This window comes from Suncus etruscus, chromosome 3 (genome assembly GCF_024139225.1).
Source record: "Suncus etruscus isolate mSunEtr1 chromosome 3, mSunEtr1.pri.cur, whole genome shotgun sequence".
Classification (NCBI taxonomy): domain Eukaryota; kingdom Metazoa; phylum Chordata; class Mammalia; order Eulipotyphla; family Soricidae; genus Suncus; species Suncus etruscus.
In genome coordinates this window covers 111,922,283-111,940,431 of record NC_064850.1, presented here as the reverse complement: position 1 = coordinate 111,940,431, position 18,149 = coordinate 111,922,283, and the positions used below count along the sequence as shown (strand labels likewise).

Sequence of the window (18,149 nt, the reverse complement as noted above, 5' to 3'; positions counted from 1 at the left end):
TTTGAATTTTCAACTAATAGGTGATAAAAACTTGTCAAGGAATTCATACATTTGCTTCACTAATCTGCTTCATTATAATTCATGTCATTATTTATCCAGACACCAAATCAAAAGAATCAGACTTATGGGGCTGAGCAATAATAGTACAGAAATAAGGTGCTCGCCTGGCATGATCAGTCCTGGATTCAGCAGTGCTCATCCATCCTATGTCCTTCATATGTGCCCTAGGACACTCCATTAGTGCTCTTTGAGCACAGAGCCAAGAGTAAGCTCTGAACACCAATGGGTGTGTATCCCCCCAAAACAAATCAAGATTTATGCTTTCACCCAAATGTCAAATCCTCATAAATCACTTTTTGTAAAATTAATTAATTTGATCTTCCCTCTCTTATTGCTCCTATGGTGACTGATGCCACACACGTCAATGCCTGATCAAAACTATACATACACAGGCAAAAGCCTTGGTGCAGATAGCCCCGATGAATTTCATGGTCCCAGAGCATGAGGGGCACAGGTGCTTGTCAGAAGTCATACCAGACTTGCTTCTCAGCATGGAGCTCCCTGGGGTGCTTTTGTGGCTTGGGCACTCCCCCGCCAAGAAATCACTCTTGGCACCAGAGACTGCAAAGAGCAGAGCTGCCAAGACTCAATGTAGGTACTTCACCAGGGAGTTGAACTTGTGACAACAGCCTTACTTAGGGCTTTAAGCCTCTGCGTTATGCCTTCAGGCCTTGAGAATGGCTTGAACTCATCCTCTAAAATTTTCCAATACATGAATGGACATGGAAACTATTATGCTGAGTGAAGTAAGTCAGAGGGAGTAAGAGATAGACTCAGAATAGTCTCACTCATCTATGGTTTTTAAAAAAATGAAAGACATTATTGTAATAATGCCTAGAGACAATAGAAATGGGGGCTGAAAGGGCTGGCTGACATTATGAAGCTCATTTCAAACAGTTAGAGAAATAAGTACATTGACAACTATTATGACAATGGTGAGTGAGAGAAATATAATGTCTGTAGAAATAGATCTAGAATAGAGAAATAGAAATAGAATACAGGCATGGGATGGAGGAGGAGGGATGAGTGGGGGTGGAGGGAGATAGGGGACATTGGTGGTGGGAATGTTGCACTGGTGAAGGGGAGTGTTCTTTTTATGACTGAAACCCAACTACAAACAGGTTTGTAATCATGGTGCTTAAATAAAGATATTATTCAAAATAAAAAAATTTCTTGTTATTCTCACACACAGAAACACACAAAAATTTTTCTCTTTCTCACTGTTTTTATGATAAAATCCAATTCCTCACTTATTTCAAATTTCTAGCCCTACTACCTACTATCTGCCCAACTCAGAGAGAACCACAGTCAAATGAGAAGGCCCAGACTAAATCAGAACAACCATCTAACTGAGTACCTGCATACTTATGAGATAAATGCATTAACTGTTTTAATTATTTTATTTTTATTAAAGATACAATTGTATTATTTTATTTTATTATTTATTATAAAAATAAAAAAACAATCTTAACTTTACTTCCCCAGTCAACATTAATACTTTGTTAATATAATGTAACACTTAATGTCATCTAACTTACATTAAAAATAATTTTACGAGGCCAGAGTGACACCACAGTGGGTAGGGCATTTGCCTTGCGCACAGCCCGCCGAGGTTCGATCCCTGGCTTCCCAAATGGTTCCTTGAGCCTTCCCTGAGTAACTTATGCACTCAGAGCCAGGAGAAACCCCTGAGCGCTGCAGGGTGTGATTCAAAAACCAAAACTATAATAATAATAATTTTATGCACACCCTGGGTTTTTCATCTTGAGAAATATTGAGTCAGGTTTTATTTTGGGGCTATAACCAGCAGTGTTCAGGGGTTACTCCTGGCTCTGTGCTTGGGTTTCTGGCACTGCTGGGGGTCAGTAGGTTGCCAGGGATTGAACCCGGAACTCCTACTTGCAAAGCACAAGCTTTCCAAGAGAACTTAGGATTCTATCCTGCTCTGTTCTGCTCACCCAAATTCAACCCTAGTGCTGGCTACTAGAGTTTGAGTTAATAATGCTGGTTTAGTGGGGGAGTTGGGGGATTTTAATTTGCCTGTCATAGGAAGTTTACTGATAATCTTTAACTTAAAATGAATCTGTTCTTCTGTATTCTAAACACACACACATTGTCATATTTATTTTCCTTTTTCCTCTCATCCATCATACAATGCAGTCACCAAATCCTAACAGTTCTTACCTACTTATCTAAATTTCTCCAGATTCACTGCCACTGCTGAGTCTAAGCCTCCACTCCTTCATATCTTATTATACTAGCAGCTTTCATACCACTTCTACTCTTTATTTGGTTTCCTAACATTATAGTTATGCACACATTTTATTTAAATATGATGATTTTCAAAGTTGCTCCCAATACAGTGTTTCAGACATTTAATGTCCCAATACCAATCTCACCACCAATGTGGCCTTCCCTCCACCAATGCCTCCAGTTTCTCATCCATACTCCAAAACTTCCTTCCCCCTTAGCAGGAACAAATGAATTTACCTGACATTGCTTGCTAACAAAATAGCAGATGGAATTATCAGAAAATAGATCACTAAAAGTCAATTTGTTTTTTTTTTTTGTTTTTGGTTTTTGGTTTTGGTTTTTGGGTCACACTTGGCAGAGCTTAGGGGTTACTCCTGGCTCCACGCTCAGAAATCGCTCCTGGCAGGCTCAGGGGACCATATGGGATGCCGGGATTCAAACCAATGACCTTCTGCATGAAAGGAAAATGCCCTACCTCCATGCTATCTCTCTGGTTCCCAAGTTAATTTGTGATCATTGTTTTTATCTCGCAAGGAAGTTACTAAAGTCACTGTCTGAGGATTTACTGAGTTATAGATGCTGGCATTGCTTTTGCTCATTGAGTAGGGTGGGATTCTATGCACCATTCCTATCTAATTTGCTGTGTTCCTATTAGGCTATTAGTACTGTGTAGTACTGTGAAATTTGAAGATGCTGTAGAGCTGTTTTTATTTTTTCTCTTTTTTTAAAGGTTGGAGGAGGTTGAGTACATTTTGAAGACAGAGGAATCTACCCATACCATTCTAAAAAGGTCTCAGAGTTTTCAGCCCAAAGATTGATCTATCTGGAATGATTTGGCAGGTAAGTGGCTTATGGAGCTTCAGCTTTGGAACTGGGCCATTTATATGTCAGAGGGGTTTGCTTGTGGTGGCTGCTTAGCCCCTCTGGAAGGGAGGGGGATCTGCCCGTCTCCATTCTGAGAGTTTTCAACCAGAGATGAATCTGCCTAGGATGATACCACTTCCTCTCTTTCTAGCAGTCTGATACATATGCAAACATTGACATGGTGATTAAAACTCCTAACATGGAGATTAAAACTCTTGACACTTGGTGGTTAAAATCTCTTAAAACCTGAGGTCTGGGCCAGAGTGATAGCATAGTGGTAGGGTGTTTGCCTTGAATGTGGCTGACCTGGGACAAACTTGGGTTCGATCCCTGGTATCCCATATGGCTCCTCTGCCAGGAGCAATTTTTGACTACAGAGCCAGGAGTAACCTCTGAGAGCCACTGGATGTAGCCCCCAAACCAAAATAAAACCAAGAGATCTCTTTCTGTCATTCCTCTGCCCCATTTCTTCTGTCCCAGAATAAAGTCCAACCTCCTTAACTAATTTTAAATGGTTCCTCATAAAAATTCCTATATGTTGTCCTTTTTTTCTTCATTTTCTTCATTTAGAAACTCTAAGAATACCTTATATTAAACTGAATGACTAAAATTGGCAATGGGGGGGGGGTTGCTAGTTCCATAAACACAAAATTCGTTGAAAGGAATTTTTATAAATTTTGTGTGTTGTATCAAAACTAGAGCTTAATAGCGCAAAACTCAATTAAAAATTCAAACTTAGGCCAAAATGATAGCACAGCGAGGAGGGTGTTTATCTTGCACATGGCTGATTCCCAGAATCCCATATGGTTCTCTGAGCCTGCCAGGAATGATTTCTGAGTGCAGAGCCAGGAGTAAACCCTGAGCACAGCTGGGTATGGCCCAGAAACATAAAGAAAATAAAAAAATTCAAACTTAATGCTACCTCAGTATTCCTCCAAATTCTTCATCTTAATTTTGCTTTTAAGATAGATTACTTTATAGTACTATATTAGTTCAGAGCTTCTGAAGAAGTATAGGCCCCCAAAGCCTCAATTTAATGTCCTTTACTGCTATCCCATTCTCAAATAATGAAGGTACATGCATTTATGATTCATTCACTTCCCAGATTGTTAGTCATTTCTATAAAAAAGAAAAAGAGTACTTAATTCTGAGTAAAGATACCTAAAATGAGTATGCTCCCTTAAAAGAGGGGGAGAAAATAAATAGTAACAATGAACTAAGTAGAAAGGCTGAGATTTTGCCTAAAATACAGAGGTAATTGTTTAGTGAACTTGATGAAACTTTAAAAGTCTGTGATCCTCAAAATTCAGCCATAAAGGTTCAGGTTAATGAGAGTAACCTAGTTTACATCTCAGTTTCTAAACAGAAGTCAAATTTTAGGCCTGGAAACAGATTTGCCCGAGAATTAAAAATATTATTTATTTTTATTTCAGTCATAATTCTCCAACTTAATTATAAATCTCCCAATTTCAGTCCTCAAATTCTATTACTGCTACTATCTGTCAGTTCATATTTCGTTGAAGCACATCAGATACCTTAATGTCCAAGATGTATGAAGGCATTTTTATTCTGTAAACAGAAGACTATCACATGGGGGGATTCTGTAACAATGCCCTGCTGTGGAATGGGTGACATGGCCTGGTGAGTATAGCTGCCCTCCTGAGCAATTATTATCTGAGGGAAAAGGGTTTCTACTATATTATAATAGTATTTCCCTTGTATTAAGAGTTAACATGTTATTTTGAAAAAATTCTAAATAAATCTATTATTTGACAACATATTTTTGTAAAATTCTAAACAATCTTATAGCATGTATAATATTGAAAGGTATACTTTAAAATCCAATTTCACTTCAGCTATTTTACTACTCCTTTTCTACTATTTAATATTTTCCTTTAGTAATTTTAGAAACTCCAAGACAATAGAAATAAAATAAGATAGATTATAATTTTACAATTATATCATTCTATCTAAAAACAATGTCATATGCAAATACAATACTTATACAATTAAATGTGCTTTCTAATACATTTACTTTTGTAACATATGAAAATCTAAAGAGTCAAATGAAGCACTTCTGAAGAGGCAGGTTAAGAAGAAAGCGCAATAAACTTCCTCAGTTTTAGAAGGACCATCTATAAAGAGGTGCTTTGGAGCCTATAATACATACTTTTCAAGTATTTGAAAGTCATTAAATTGGAGGGCACAAATTACTTGGTTATCAATATAGAAAATGAGATAATTTATCAATGTCCTGTCCACCCTACAGCGATTTTGTAGTTAAAAAAAGATCATTGTTCTTGGTTACAAGAACAAGTAGGTTTCAGCACAGTTAGTCTTGAAGAAAAATCTATGCCTCAGAAAAATGGCATTTAAGATGAAACTTTATTTCTATAAAGGCTCCAATCAACCTGATAACAGGAATTAAAAACAATTAACTTTGTCCATAAACAGTACTTTAATTCTTCATATGATAAAGTTAAAATGTCAGTACTATAATAGTAGGACCTGAAATACTAATATTTGTCTAATAATTGGGGTTACTTTATTAGAACTTACTGGAGCATGCAAAGGCAAGTGAAATGATTTTCAGTCACTATATGTGAAGAAGTCTGAGTAATGGGAAAAATAAGAAAAATAAAGGTAAAGAAGTTTCTGTGGCTTTTGGGTTTTCTGTGTGCTTATTTTTTGTTTTAATAACTGTTTCATAGGTGAGGATCACTTAATGAAAGGCTCTGAAAAGATGAAATTAGAGATCTGTGAAGAGTATCTTTTGAGATGGGGGTTAGAGCCAAAGGACAGCGAGTAGGGCACTTAACAATTCAGGTTCCATTACTGGCATCCCATATGGTCCCCTGAGCCTGCCAAGAGCCTGCCAAGAGTGATTCCTGAATGTAGAGCTAGGAGTAAGATCTAAGCACCACTGGGATATGATCCCAAAACAAATAAAATGAAAAAGAGACCCTTGAGAGGTTAGAAAGACAGGACTATCACAAAGATTTACCACACACTCTTGTCCAACAGAGAACACTGCAGTGAGGTCTAGCCTAGTACTTGGGTGAAACATAATAGAAAATGTCTTTTTTTTTTTTTTTTTTTTAATTTTAGGCTACAGACAGCAGTGCTCAGGGCTTACTCCTGGCTCTCTGCTCAGGGATCACTCCTAGAGGGCCTAAGAAGACCATATGGGGTGCCAGGGATAAAACCCAAACCATAGATGTTGTAAACAAGTCAAGCACTGCTGCACTATTACTCCAGCCCCAGAACGTGGAAAATTCAATAGCTCTTTACAGCTGATAGAAATTTAACTTACAAATTCATTATTTTGTTTTTGTTTATTCTTCCTGTACTAAACTTTTCTCAAAATAAAAAAATATATGTGTGTGTATATATATATATATATTGCTGGATCATATGTATATATATATATATATATATATATATATATATATATATATACAGCATATGATCCAGCAATTCTACTCTCAGGTATCTGAATGAAGAACAAAAACCAAAATATTAATGCAAACACTCCTATGCATTCCTGTGTTCATTGAAGCTTCATTTACAATAGCTGAGATCGGATACAACATGAGATAGGAACATTAAAAAGATAGAGAGCACATATACCATGGAACACTATACAGCTCTGAGAAAAGATGGAATTTTGCTTTTTCCTACAGCATGGATGGAACGAGAGGGAGTTCCAATAAGAAAACAAGTTAGAGGGAGAAAGACAATACCAGATGATTACATTCATACGTGAGACATAAAAAGAGGAAAAGCAAAGGAATAGGCAAAGCCAAATGAAAAACCCATATAGTCTGACTACAAACTAAGGTTACAAAAGGGACAGGGAGTTAAAGGGGAAGAGATCTAATGGGAAGGAAGGAAATGTTGGAGGAATATGAGATATTCACTCCCTTCCCTCCCCAAACCTGCTTCCTGGATGATGACCTATGACCTCACATTTGCAAGACAATTGTTCTTAGGCTCACTAAGCTATACCCAAACACAATCACACTGTTTCATATTCCAGTGTTGTCAGAGCAAAATTCATTTAAAGCAAATATTATAATAGCTATATACAAAGTTTATACTTTTGTTTATTTACTATTTGATTTAGGGGGTCTCATCTGGGAATGCCCAATTGCTACACCTAGTTTGTTATTCTGGGGACCAGGTAATACTTGGAACTGAACTCTAAGCTTTTGCATGCAAAGCTATCTCCTCAGGCCCACATTATTATTTTTAGAGTAATAAATATGCATATACACAGGGAAATTATTATTTCCTCAATAAAAATGTTGTCTGATATCAAACAGAGTTGACTATGCAACTGGTAAAAGATTACTTTACAAACAGAGAGATGTGGGGCAGGGAAACAGTACAGTGGATACACAGTACAGTGACCTGGATTTGATTCTAGACACCACCTAGCCTCCTGAGTATTGCTGGGTGCAGCCCAGCAGACCCCAAACACTGTCCAGGGCTCCAGGGTTCACCAAGCATCACAGGGCCCAGGTAGCATTGAAATCTTAGGATTTTGCACTGAACTGCTAGCTCAGTTGTCCTCAAAATGCTGATGAGGCCTATGGATCTCCTGAAAAACATTTGAAAGGCCCCAAAACTGGAAGAAAAAAAAAAAGCACTTGAAATATGGGATCCTAAACTAAAACAAAGATTGTGGATTTTTTTTATAATAATAGTTTCTTTCATTCAGTTTGGAAACCATTGAGCATGCTGCCTTTCATTCATACTATATTATAGTTTTAAAAGTATGATCTCAGAGTAGGATAGAAAGAGCAAAGGTTAAAATACACAGCAAGGTAATGACAAAGATCCAAAGGCAACATAATGGGAACTGATCTATACAATTAAGTTTGGAGAGATTAGGAGGGAAGGGTTTTGGGCCCCAGAGGAAGGGGTGTGGTGTTGGAATTGTGTGCAGAAAAAACTATTATAAATAGCACTGTAAACTGCTATAAACTTCAATGAAAAAAGTTAAAATGGTTAAGGTGCCCACAGAGTATTTGGCTTCTGTTTTGACTCTGTTTTGAATACCAATACCACATATGGCCTCCAAGGACTGCCAAGCATGGAACCCTAAGCACTAGGTCAGAAGTAGTCTGGGTACCACCAGGTGCCCCCTACCTCAACAATAAAAAGACTCCAAGTTGGACTGAAGCAATAGCACAGCAGGCAAGGTGCTTGCCTAGCATGAGGCTGACAGTGGCTCAAACCCAGCATCCCGTATGGTTCCCTGAGCCCACTAGGAGTGATTTCTGAATGCAGAGCCATGAGTAATCCCTGGGTGTGACCCTATCCCATCCCCACCCCCAAAAAAGGGGGTACAAAAAGAGTCTACTTAGTCAGATAAGTTATACTACACAACTGGAAGAAACAGGAAAGAGAAGGAAAGAGGAACAGAGTAGACAAACAGATACAGATGAAAATTCTAGAGAATAGTTCTTGGTATTGAATTAAGGCCTCATCCTTTGAGATTTATCTTAAGTAAATAGGGTTGCACTGTAGAAGAGAAATTGTCATTATTCATTCAACAAGGAACGGTTGACAATGATTATAAAACAGAACATTTCTGTACCTTAATATCAGATGTATCACGCTGACTATTTCGCCAAGCTCTGGAAATTGATGAAAAAGTTCGATCTGCATGATCAAATTTCCCTCCTTGTAAATTTAGAAAATAAGTTGTGAAGGGTTCCTAAAGAAAAAAAAACAATTAAAAGTACTGTAATATTCTCTTATGTACAAATTTTTAGTCTTTATATCGAAAAGCTTTACCTGGACAACAAACATTCAAATGACCAAATATAAACTAAGAATTATATTAGTATTCTTACATTGTTTTTTGTTTCAGGAAACATTTTTTCAAAAGTTTAGTGACCACAAAATTTTTAGACTAGCAACCACCTTTTTCAAGGACAATTTATAAACAATATTTAAATATAAATCAGGTCACATTTTCTTCACAGTACGGTGAAGAAGTCTAATATGTAATTTTCCTATTGTTATGGTTCAACACTTAATTTATGATTAGAGAAAAAATGTTTAGAAGATTTAAAGGCCTCCTCTTAGTTAAAGAACACTTAAACACATATTAGTAGATAATTGCTTGAAATTAGCTAAGCACTATAAATTACTTCTAGGATCTATGTTCGCCTGTACCCTTCTAACCAGCTTTAATTAATGATGTGCTGCTAATGCTTTCCCAAAGAAATTACTTTGGAGTAGATGAATCACCTTTCAACTTTACAGAAACATTTCTTGTTTAACCAATATATTATCAATACACAGCAACCTTGGTGTAACCTACAAACATACCTTATTCTATTAGGGACAACTGAAGTTTTGAAAATATATAAACGAATGCCTATGTTTGCATACTATTACTTTAAGAAATTACATTGGAAATTAACCTAATTTAAAATATACTAAAATGTTAGTCATTTAAAGATGCAAATTAAAGATAAAAAATTACACAATTCCTGGTCCAGAGTGGTGGCTCGTGTCATAAGGCGTCTGCCTTGCATGCCAGTCTACGACGAACCACAGTTCAATCCCCTGGCGTCCCAGATGGTCTCCCAAGCCAGGAGCTATTTCTGAGTGCATGGCCAGGAGTAACCCCTGAGCGTTACCGGGGTTGTGGCCCAAAAAACCAAAAGCCAAAACCAAAAACAAAACAAAACAAAACAAAACAAAACAAAAAATATACATATATATGAATTCCAGCAAAATACTTGTTTACTTTTGGTTTTTGTCTTGGGGCCATACTCGATACACAGGGCTAACTCCTGGCTGAGTTTAGGGATCACTCCTGGTAGGGCTTGGGAGACCATATGTGGAGCAAAAGATTGGATCCAGCTGCTGTGTCAAAGCAAGTGCCCTAATGCTATATTACTAGTTGGGGACCAGTGGGACACTTCTAAGGTAATTCTACAGTGATATAAATACATTACATATAAATAGGACAGAGGTAATCAAAACCTAAGTTACTTATAAAATTTTAGCATTCAAAAAATATTGTTTTTGTTTTTGCCTTTTTTTTTTTTTTTTTTGGTTTTTGGTCACACACAGATGTGCTCAGGGGTTACTCCTGGCAGGCTTGGGGGACCATATAGGATGCCGGGATTGGAACTACTGACCTTCTGCATGCAAGGCAAACACCCTGACTCCTATGCTATCTCTCAAAAGTATTTTTAAACACTATAATAGACTCCACAGCATCGATTCTATTTATTCATGATTTAGTATTCAAATCAAACTTACTATTCTTAGCAGCCATGCAAGAACAAAACTTGCAGTAGAGTAATGAGTACCATAGTGGAACTTTGGAACCTGATCATCTTCCCATGATTCATATCGCTCTGCAAAAAATGCTGCTCTTTTAGGATTCAAGGCTCCTACTGGCTGCCAGTGGGAAAGAAAGAAAAACAAACAGAACACATCAATGTAATGATCATTTTTCACATTTTCTCTTATTATTATTATTATTATATTATCTTATATTATCTTTTAACAAGAAAATGAAAAAGTGAATTAAAACATATATAGTGAGTTGGAAAAATATATACATACAACTGAAAAGAAAACTGCATAGTTAAAAAGAGCATAGTTAACAAAATATTTGTCAAGGCAGGTTAAATATGCATAACACCGTGGACAGAGATAACTGTCATTTCTCCAAAATGAACCCCCCCAAATTTAAAAAGGTCTAGTTCCTGCTGAGTTTAGATAAATTAGTATTCTATATCAAGAGTTTTTCATGGGATAAATAAATAGAACATAAGTTATAAAACAGTTTAAAAAGCGTCATCAAATGCTAACAAAAGAAAATCCCGAAGCTAGAGAATTAGTTTCTAACAGGTTCTGAGAAGAGGATAGAACAAAAGGTTAGTGAATGAAAAAGGATTAGATGTATTTGCATAAATTTCTAGTAGTATTAAATATAACATTTAAAGTAGATAAACATGTCTGTGTAACAAATATTAAAGTATAAAAACAGAATGAGAGCAGACAGATCATGAGCTCATATGTAAAAGTACATCACAGAAGAAGTACCTAAATCAGTGTGACCAGTGCTAAAGTTTACGGCAGCAACAGTAGAAGAGGTCAGAAAGTTGTCTGATGCTCTGCTCATGGCACAGTGCGCAAGCCTGGTGGTGGCTGGAGGCCAACATGGCACACCCAGTAATGTTAGGAGCCCACAGGGGCCATTTTCAGTAATGCTCAGGGACCACCAAGATTTGGAAGTCACCAGGGATACACAATGGCAATGGTGGCTAAGGGCCAAGTGTGCCCAAGTACCAAGGACAAAGCCCTCATACATGCAAGTGAAGAAGTGGGCAGGCTCCAAATCATATTTTAAATTTGGGTAAATTTAGAATAAAATCAGAGCCTATCAAGTCCCTAGTATACTCTTGGTACAAGATAAGAGCTTAATAAATGTTACTTAGTATCATTATTATTGGTCTTGCTGTCATATAGTAAATGCATAAATGCCACCAGGCATTTATATAGTATTAAAGTCTTTGGTTACATGCATGCACATTTTTTTCGTCAGGGCTCAAGAAAAATTCAAGTTCAGTACATTAAGTATCAATTTATTCTCTTAAAATACTCTGACCTACAGAGAACATACATTATATATTTAAAGGATAAGTACTATTCCTGAAAAGAAGGTATAAAATTACTTCAATGAAAACCTATGAATAAGTTATTTCTCACTTATAAGAGAAAGAAAATATCTAATTATTTGTGGGAGAAATAACAATTAAATAACAATACTGTTTAAAATATAAACATTGGAAATAGCTATTTAAAATGAAGTTATACTAGACTGGTTTTCGAATTGCTTTTCACTTGAATATGTTATTTTAAGCAACATTTAAAATTCATCCTTTTGGGGTTATTTTCCTTAAATTAATTTCTGGTTTTATTTTTCTTAAAAAACTATTTATTTTTGATACTGGTCTCTTCCAAATGCTTACTTTAAGCTATTTCTTTGCAAATAAATTTTTTAAAAAACCTTTAGTTGATTGCTATTTAAGGACAGAATTACAGTCCTCTTATTTAAAATGTTATCTTTCAAAGCATTAGTTGCTATACAAAAGAATTATATCTGATTCACTAAATTTATGCCAGTTAAGAATGAAACTGACTCCAGGAATTCTTTGTTACAGAACCAATTTGAAATGCTTTTAAATGTGTTTTAGTTGTAGTCCCTAAAGACTGAGCCAGGCAAAAAGAAAGAAAGAAGAAATAAAATCATTGGAAGACAAATTATGTGAATTAAAAATAGAATCAATGTTCCTTTTGTATGGCTGTGCAGCATATTAAGTATTCACTTTATCTGTTTCTATTTTTATTACTCTCCAAATGAGTAACCCCCAAAATCAATAGTTATAGAATTACGTTTCTTGAATATAATGCTAAAACCAATTAGGATTGATTTCACGAGTGTCTGAAAAAAATGGCACAGAACACAGATCCATATAGGTGGAATCCACAGTATTGATTCTGGCTGTTATTGTTACAGTTGGTTTCTGAGCCTGCTACAGGACAGCTATCAAGACATACCACATTTATTTGCAAGCATATAAAAAGAAGTTCTCAAATAAAAGGCTAAAAAAAAAAAAGACCCATGAAGCTGTGCAATGACAATGATACACTATCAGCTTACTCAGAGAAGTTACAGTGGGAATACACACATTGAATTATACATTACGGGAAAGCACTGATTTATTGTGGTAATAACATCCACCTCATTAAAAGATTCTGCTTTGCTGCAGTTGGAAGGCTACATATTGTTTACTGCTATAAATTAATGGCAGAGCAAAGAAGACTGTAGAGCGGTCCTAACAATAGATCTGTAATGACAGTGCAGTATATCACAGCTTCCTCAGCAGCGTCATAATAACATGGAGACAATGTATTGAGCTAATACATTCTACCATGCTGGCCCATATTTTTCTGACAACTGCTTTAAAAGATGAGCTGAATCCAACTATGTTACAATGCTGCAAAACATTTAACTAAGCAAGAGTCAGTCATTCACCAAAGTGCCTTAAGAGCATTTTTAAAACATAGTTTAAATCAGCATTTGAAGATGTTTATTCATCTCTGCAAGAAGACTGAAAGTAAATGCTGATGTCCCCTCTTACACCGTATGCTAAAAATAACAATTGGAGGACAACTTAGGAAGATGCTACTACTATTATCCTTCAAAGTATAACAAATACTCCGCATTTTAAATGTAAATGGCATTTGTTTTGATCAGCAAATTCATGAAGGAAAGAACAAAAACAGTGGTTATTTAAAAATTAATAAAGTATAAGTATTAAAGAAGTATAATTCAAGTTCATATCCAGGCAAACTTAAATAGCCCATGTATACAAAAGAAGCTTAAAGAATATAAAAAGCTAACAAATAGAACTATATGACTTCTTAAATGAATAAAATGGTTTTCTTTCCTTTTTTGATGGTAATTGGGCCACACCCGGTGACTCAAGGGTTACTCCTGGCTATGCATTCAGAAATCGCTCCTGACTGGGGGACCATATGAGATGCCAGGGGATCGAACTGCAGTCCCTCCTAGGCTAGTGCGTGCAGGGCAGACACCCTACTGCTTGCACTACTGCTCTGGCCCCTAATCTGCCCTTTATAAAACAAAAGTGATTCAATATTCAATAGAATACTTAAAGTAACAGAACTACCAAAAGAAGTATCATAATAAAAATATAGAAATAATGATGAGCTAAAGTAGAAAAAGGCAAATCATATAAATGAAATTTAAAAACTGAAACATTAATAGAGTTAAAAATAATCACTATAAATAAAATATCTTAAGCTTACCAACAGCAAAATAAAAAAGCTAGAATAAAAGAATAACTATTCTTTTTTTTTTTTTTTTAGTTTTTCGGGCCACACCCATTTGATGCTCAGGGGTTACTCCTGGCTAAGCACTCAGAAATTGCCTCTGGCTTGGGGGGACCATATGGAGCTCCGGGGGATGGAATCTCGGTCCTGATCCTTGGCTAGCTCTTGCAGACACCTTACCTCTAGCGCCACCTCACCAGGCCCAAGAATAAGTATTCTTTTTAGAAACAATATTGATACATTTCAGAATAGAACATGCAAATTGAAGCTTTCTAACACACTTTAAAAGAGCATAATATCAAGTGCACCTGTTAATTTTGTACTCTGGGAAGTAACTTTTTAATTCTTAAAGAATCAAAATAACAACCATAATGTACTCAATTCATATTGTAAAACAGAACAAGTCACCAATAATTATAAGTATTATCTTTCAGCTTACTTGAAGGAAAAAAATACTCTTAAATAAGCCTGGCAAAACTAGTAGTTTATTACGAAAGGTTGTAATTAAATATCACATATTATGGTATATTATTTCAGAACCTAAAAACTAACAGTAGTACGAATATAATGAATGTCAAAAACATAAAAACATCACAATTACTTTTCAAAAGTCCAGTTAAGCCTCCAAATTTTTTACTATGAAAAGCTCATGAAATGTAAAGCAAGGTGCAATTATCTTCTACTACATCAATAAAAAACAAACGGTTTAGGATCCACAGACCAATTCAAATGCATGTAATAGACTCATCCAATTACTAACAAAAACTGGCTAAGATAACAAATGGCTTTGTAGTGTGGGTACTATTTTTCTAATCTTATAAAATCTTACCTGAGTTTGTAAAATAAAATTTCTCCAGGCTTTACTTTGTAACTTATGAAACATTATACAGTCTCATAACATATAAGTAATACCATTTCAACAATGAAGAAAAGAAGCATCTTGAATAAGATAGTTCAAGATCAAAACTGATTAGGAACAAGTTAAACTCAGTACTCAAAATCCAGTTTCAGGGCCATTTTAATCATTTAAAACTATTATAATTGTAAACTATTTTCCCCAATTCCAATAATTTCTCATATTTATCTTTTACAAATGATACTTAATATTTACTTAAAAACCTAATAATATATTTAAGGTGCATAGAAGAATATCTAATACAAAAAAAGTAATGAGTAAAGAGTAGTTACTGAAGATATAGTTGTAACATAATTCCCTCTTCCTTTAATGTGAACTGTTGTAATTCATCCATTTTTTGAAGTGAAAATACAAACTGTCCAAGCCTAACTGTAATTTATGAGAATAAGAAACTTACAGGAAGAATCTCAAAAAAAATTTTTTGTGTGTTTTTTGGGGGCCACACGTGGCAGTGCTCAGGGGACCATATGGGATGCCGGGATTCGAACCAACCACCTTAGGTCCTAGATCGGCTGCTTGCAAGGTAAACACCACTGTGCTATCTCTCCGGCCCCAGAATCTCAAATATTTTACAAAGTGAAATTTTGCTCAAGTTAACAAGCTTCTTTAAAAAAAAATTGTCAGTCTCAAAGATTTTTGTGTCTCTATGAATACTTTCTTTGGAAAAAAATCTTATTTTTCGTTTTGTTTTTGGGCCACACCCGGTAACACTCAGGGGTCACTCTTGGCTATGCGCTCAGAAATCGATCCTGTCTTGGGACGTCATGGGAACAAACCAAGGTCTGTCCTAGGTCAGCCACATACAAGGCAAATGCCCTACCGCTATGTTGCCAATCCGGCCCCATGGAAAAAAATCTTATTAATCCCTAACAACTAGATATTAGAAGCAGAAGAGAAGATTAAGAAAAGAGATACAGACATAGTCTCAAAACATTAAAAGTACATTTAGTGGGCAGTTAGAAGAGTAGAGAGTGACTGTAGAGAAAAGAGATTCAGGAAAAGGCAGCTAAGGGCCTTAACTACTTTTAGAATCACTTTTAGAATCCTGTTGATGAATCTAAGTCCCTCTGTCAATGTCATATTTCACTAAATAAAATTAAGAAATTCATGGCTAAGTGAACTAAGTAAAATTAAGAAATTTCACTAAGTCAAATTAAGAAATTCCATGAAAACACTTAAAGTCCCTCTTATAGCAGTTAGAACATCTTGGGTAATAGAGATTATATGACTCTACTTCTTTCCTGGGAGTAGTATATGACTCAAGTAGTATATGACAGCAAGATAAGGGCTAAAAATGAGTAAGTAAAATCTAACAACGTTGAATTTGATGCCACTTGAATGTCTGGTTAAAAGGCTGTTTGTAGGCTAAAACGTCTATTTTATGTCTATTAGCTAACTGTATGTAAGGTATACTCATACATATACATATACTCAGACTTACAATTAAAACAATATTCAGAAGATTAAAGAGGATGAACTATAGAGAAATCACATTATAAAAGATTCCTGATTAAAGAGGAATGATTTGATTTGGAATGATTATAAGAAAAAAGCATGGTATACAGATTATAGGCGTCATTTTATCTGATGACAATGCTACTATTACTTTTTGGATATAATCTAAATTTCTAAGAGTCTAATATAAATTAGTCACTTAACGTCCAAAGATTCAATTTTTGTACCTATAAGCTGGGAATACAGTGCTAACAATTTAACGGCATATCAGTTGTTGGCTACTTAGCCAATGGCAGGGGCCAGATTCAGAGTCAGTTCTGACTACAGTAAATCCTTGAATGGGGTTATGTAATCTGATTAAAAATAGTGTTGCTGATATGGGATGTATGCTGGGAAAAGGGGTGGAGGGAGGATAACACTGGTGGTGGGAATGGCCCTAATTCTTTTTCACTAAGTACCTTAAATATTACTGTAAAAGACTTTCAATTCACTTTGATCACAATAAAAATCATTTTAAAAAATAGTGTTGCTGAAACTATAAGGTCAATAGAATCCTTTCATGAAAGTTTTAGATTAAATTTCCATTAAAATAATGCAATTTACAGGGCCAGAGTAATAGCAAAGTAGATAGGGCTTTTGCCTTGCATGTGGCTAACCTGGGTTCAACCTCTGCCCTGCATCCATATATATGGTCCCCAAAGCCTGCCAAGAGTGATTTCTGAGTGCAGAGCCAGGAATAAACCCTGAGTGATGCCAGGTGTTGCCCCAAAATCAAAATAAAAGCAACTTTCAATTTTATCCCGACTTAAGCAATGTGTATGGATATCATTTTAGGCTTCACAAATGGCAAAAGAAATGCAAATTTTGTCTTGGACACACAATGACACAACATTTATAAAAGACATGGGTGTTGGGGCCACAGCAATAGTATAGCAGGGAGGGCACTTGTTTTGCACTCAGCTGACCCAGGTTCAATTCCTGGCATCCTATAAGCCCCACCATGAGTGATCCCTGAATGTAGAGCCAGGAGTAAGACATGAGCACATGCCAATGGTGTGGTCCCAAACAAAATGAAACAAAATAAAGCAAAACAAACATGTGTACAATCCCAAATCATAAATAATAGCATGAGAACCTCAGATGACTCTGGATGATTCCAGCAACTACCGTTTGGGATCGAATGCTACAATAGTGTGCAAACTCACAGATCACAACATAGTGTGTACAAATATCACAGCTAAAATGTACAAGCCCTGAGAGCACCACACTCAAGTGTGCAAATGACCCCTCCTCACTGCAGAACAGTTAAACATGGGTGGGAAAAGGAAGAAGAAACAACCAAACTAATCAACGGACAAAAGAGATGAAGCTTCCCAAAGTCTATTGCTTTCCCATCCTCTTAGCTTTTGTGTTTGTATAGCCCAAGTTCAGGGGCCACTTGAGAACCCATGTCCCTATGATTCTGTCTATGTCTCTGACTTCCATCCTGTGCAGTCCCACTACCAGGCTTCTTCCCCTTACCTCTAGGAAGAGAAGAAACCCATGTCTCTGTCATTTAAGCAAAGCAGCCTTGCAACTGTTAGTGGGTGGAGCAACTACTTTGTGTCAGTTGCAGCAGCTCTTTGATCTAAATGACAAGTTTAACAAACAGCCTGATCAGCAATTTTACTCAACTCTGGCTTTTAGGGCTTTTCATCATATG

At 36.0% G+C, this 18,149-nt stretch overlaps 1 protein-coding gene across 2 annotated transcripts in view; it reads right to left on the bottom strand.

Annotated features, from left to right (window-relative positions):
- The window catches only part of LRBA (LPS responsive beige-like anchor protein), a 662,022-nt gene that overhangs the window by 145,519 nt on the left and 498,354 nt on the right, over positions 1-18,149 (bottom strand). For both annotated transcript variants that reach the window (XM_049770186.1, XM_049770185.1), the window contains exons 44-45: positions 10,468-10,608; positions 8,783-8,902 (exon numbers count right to left, since the gene is read on the bottom strand). In XM_049770186.1, the coding sequence (XP_049626143.1) occupies positions 8,783-8,902; positions 10,468-10,608 (261 nt within the window). The remainder of the gene's footprint in view (positions 1-8,782; positions 8,903-10,467; positions 10,609-18,149) is intronic.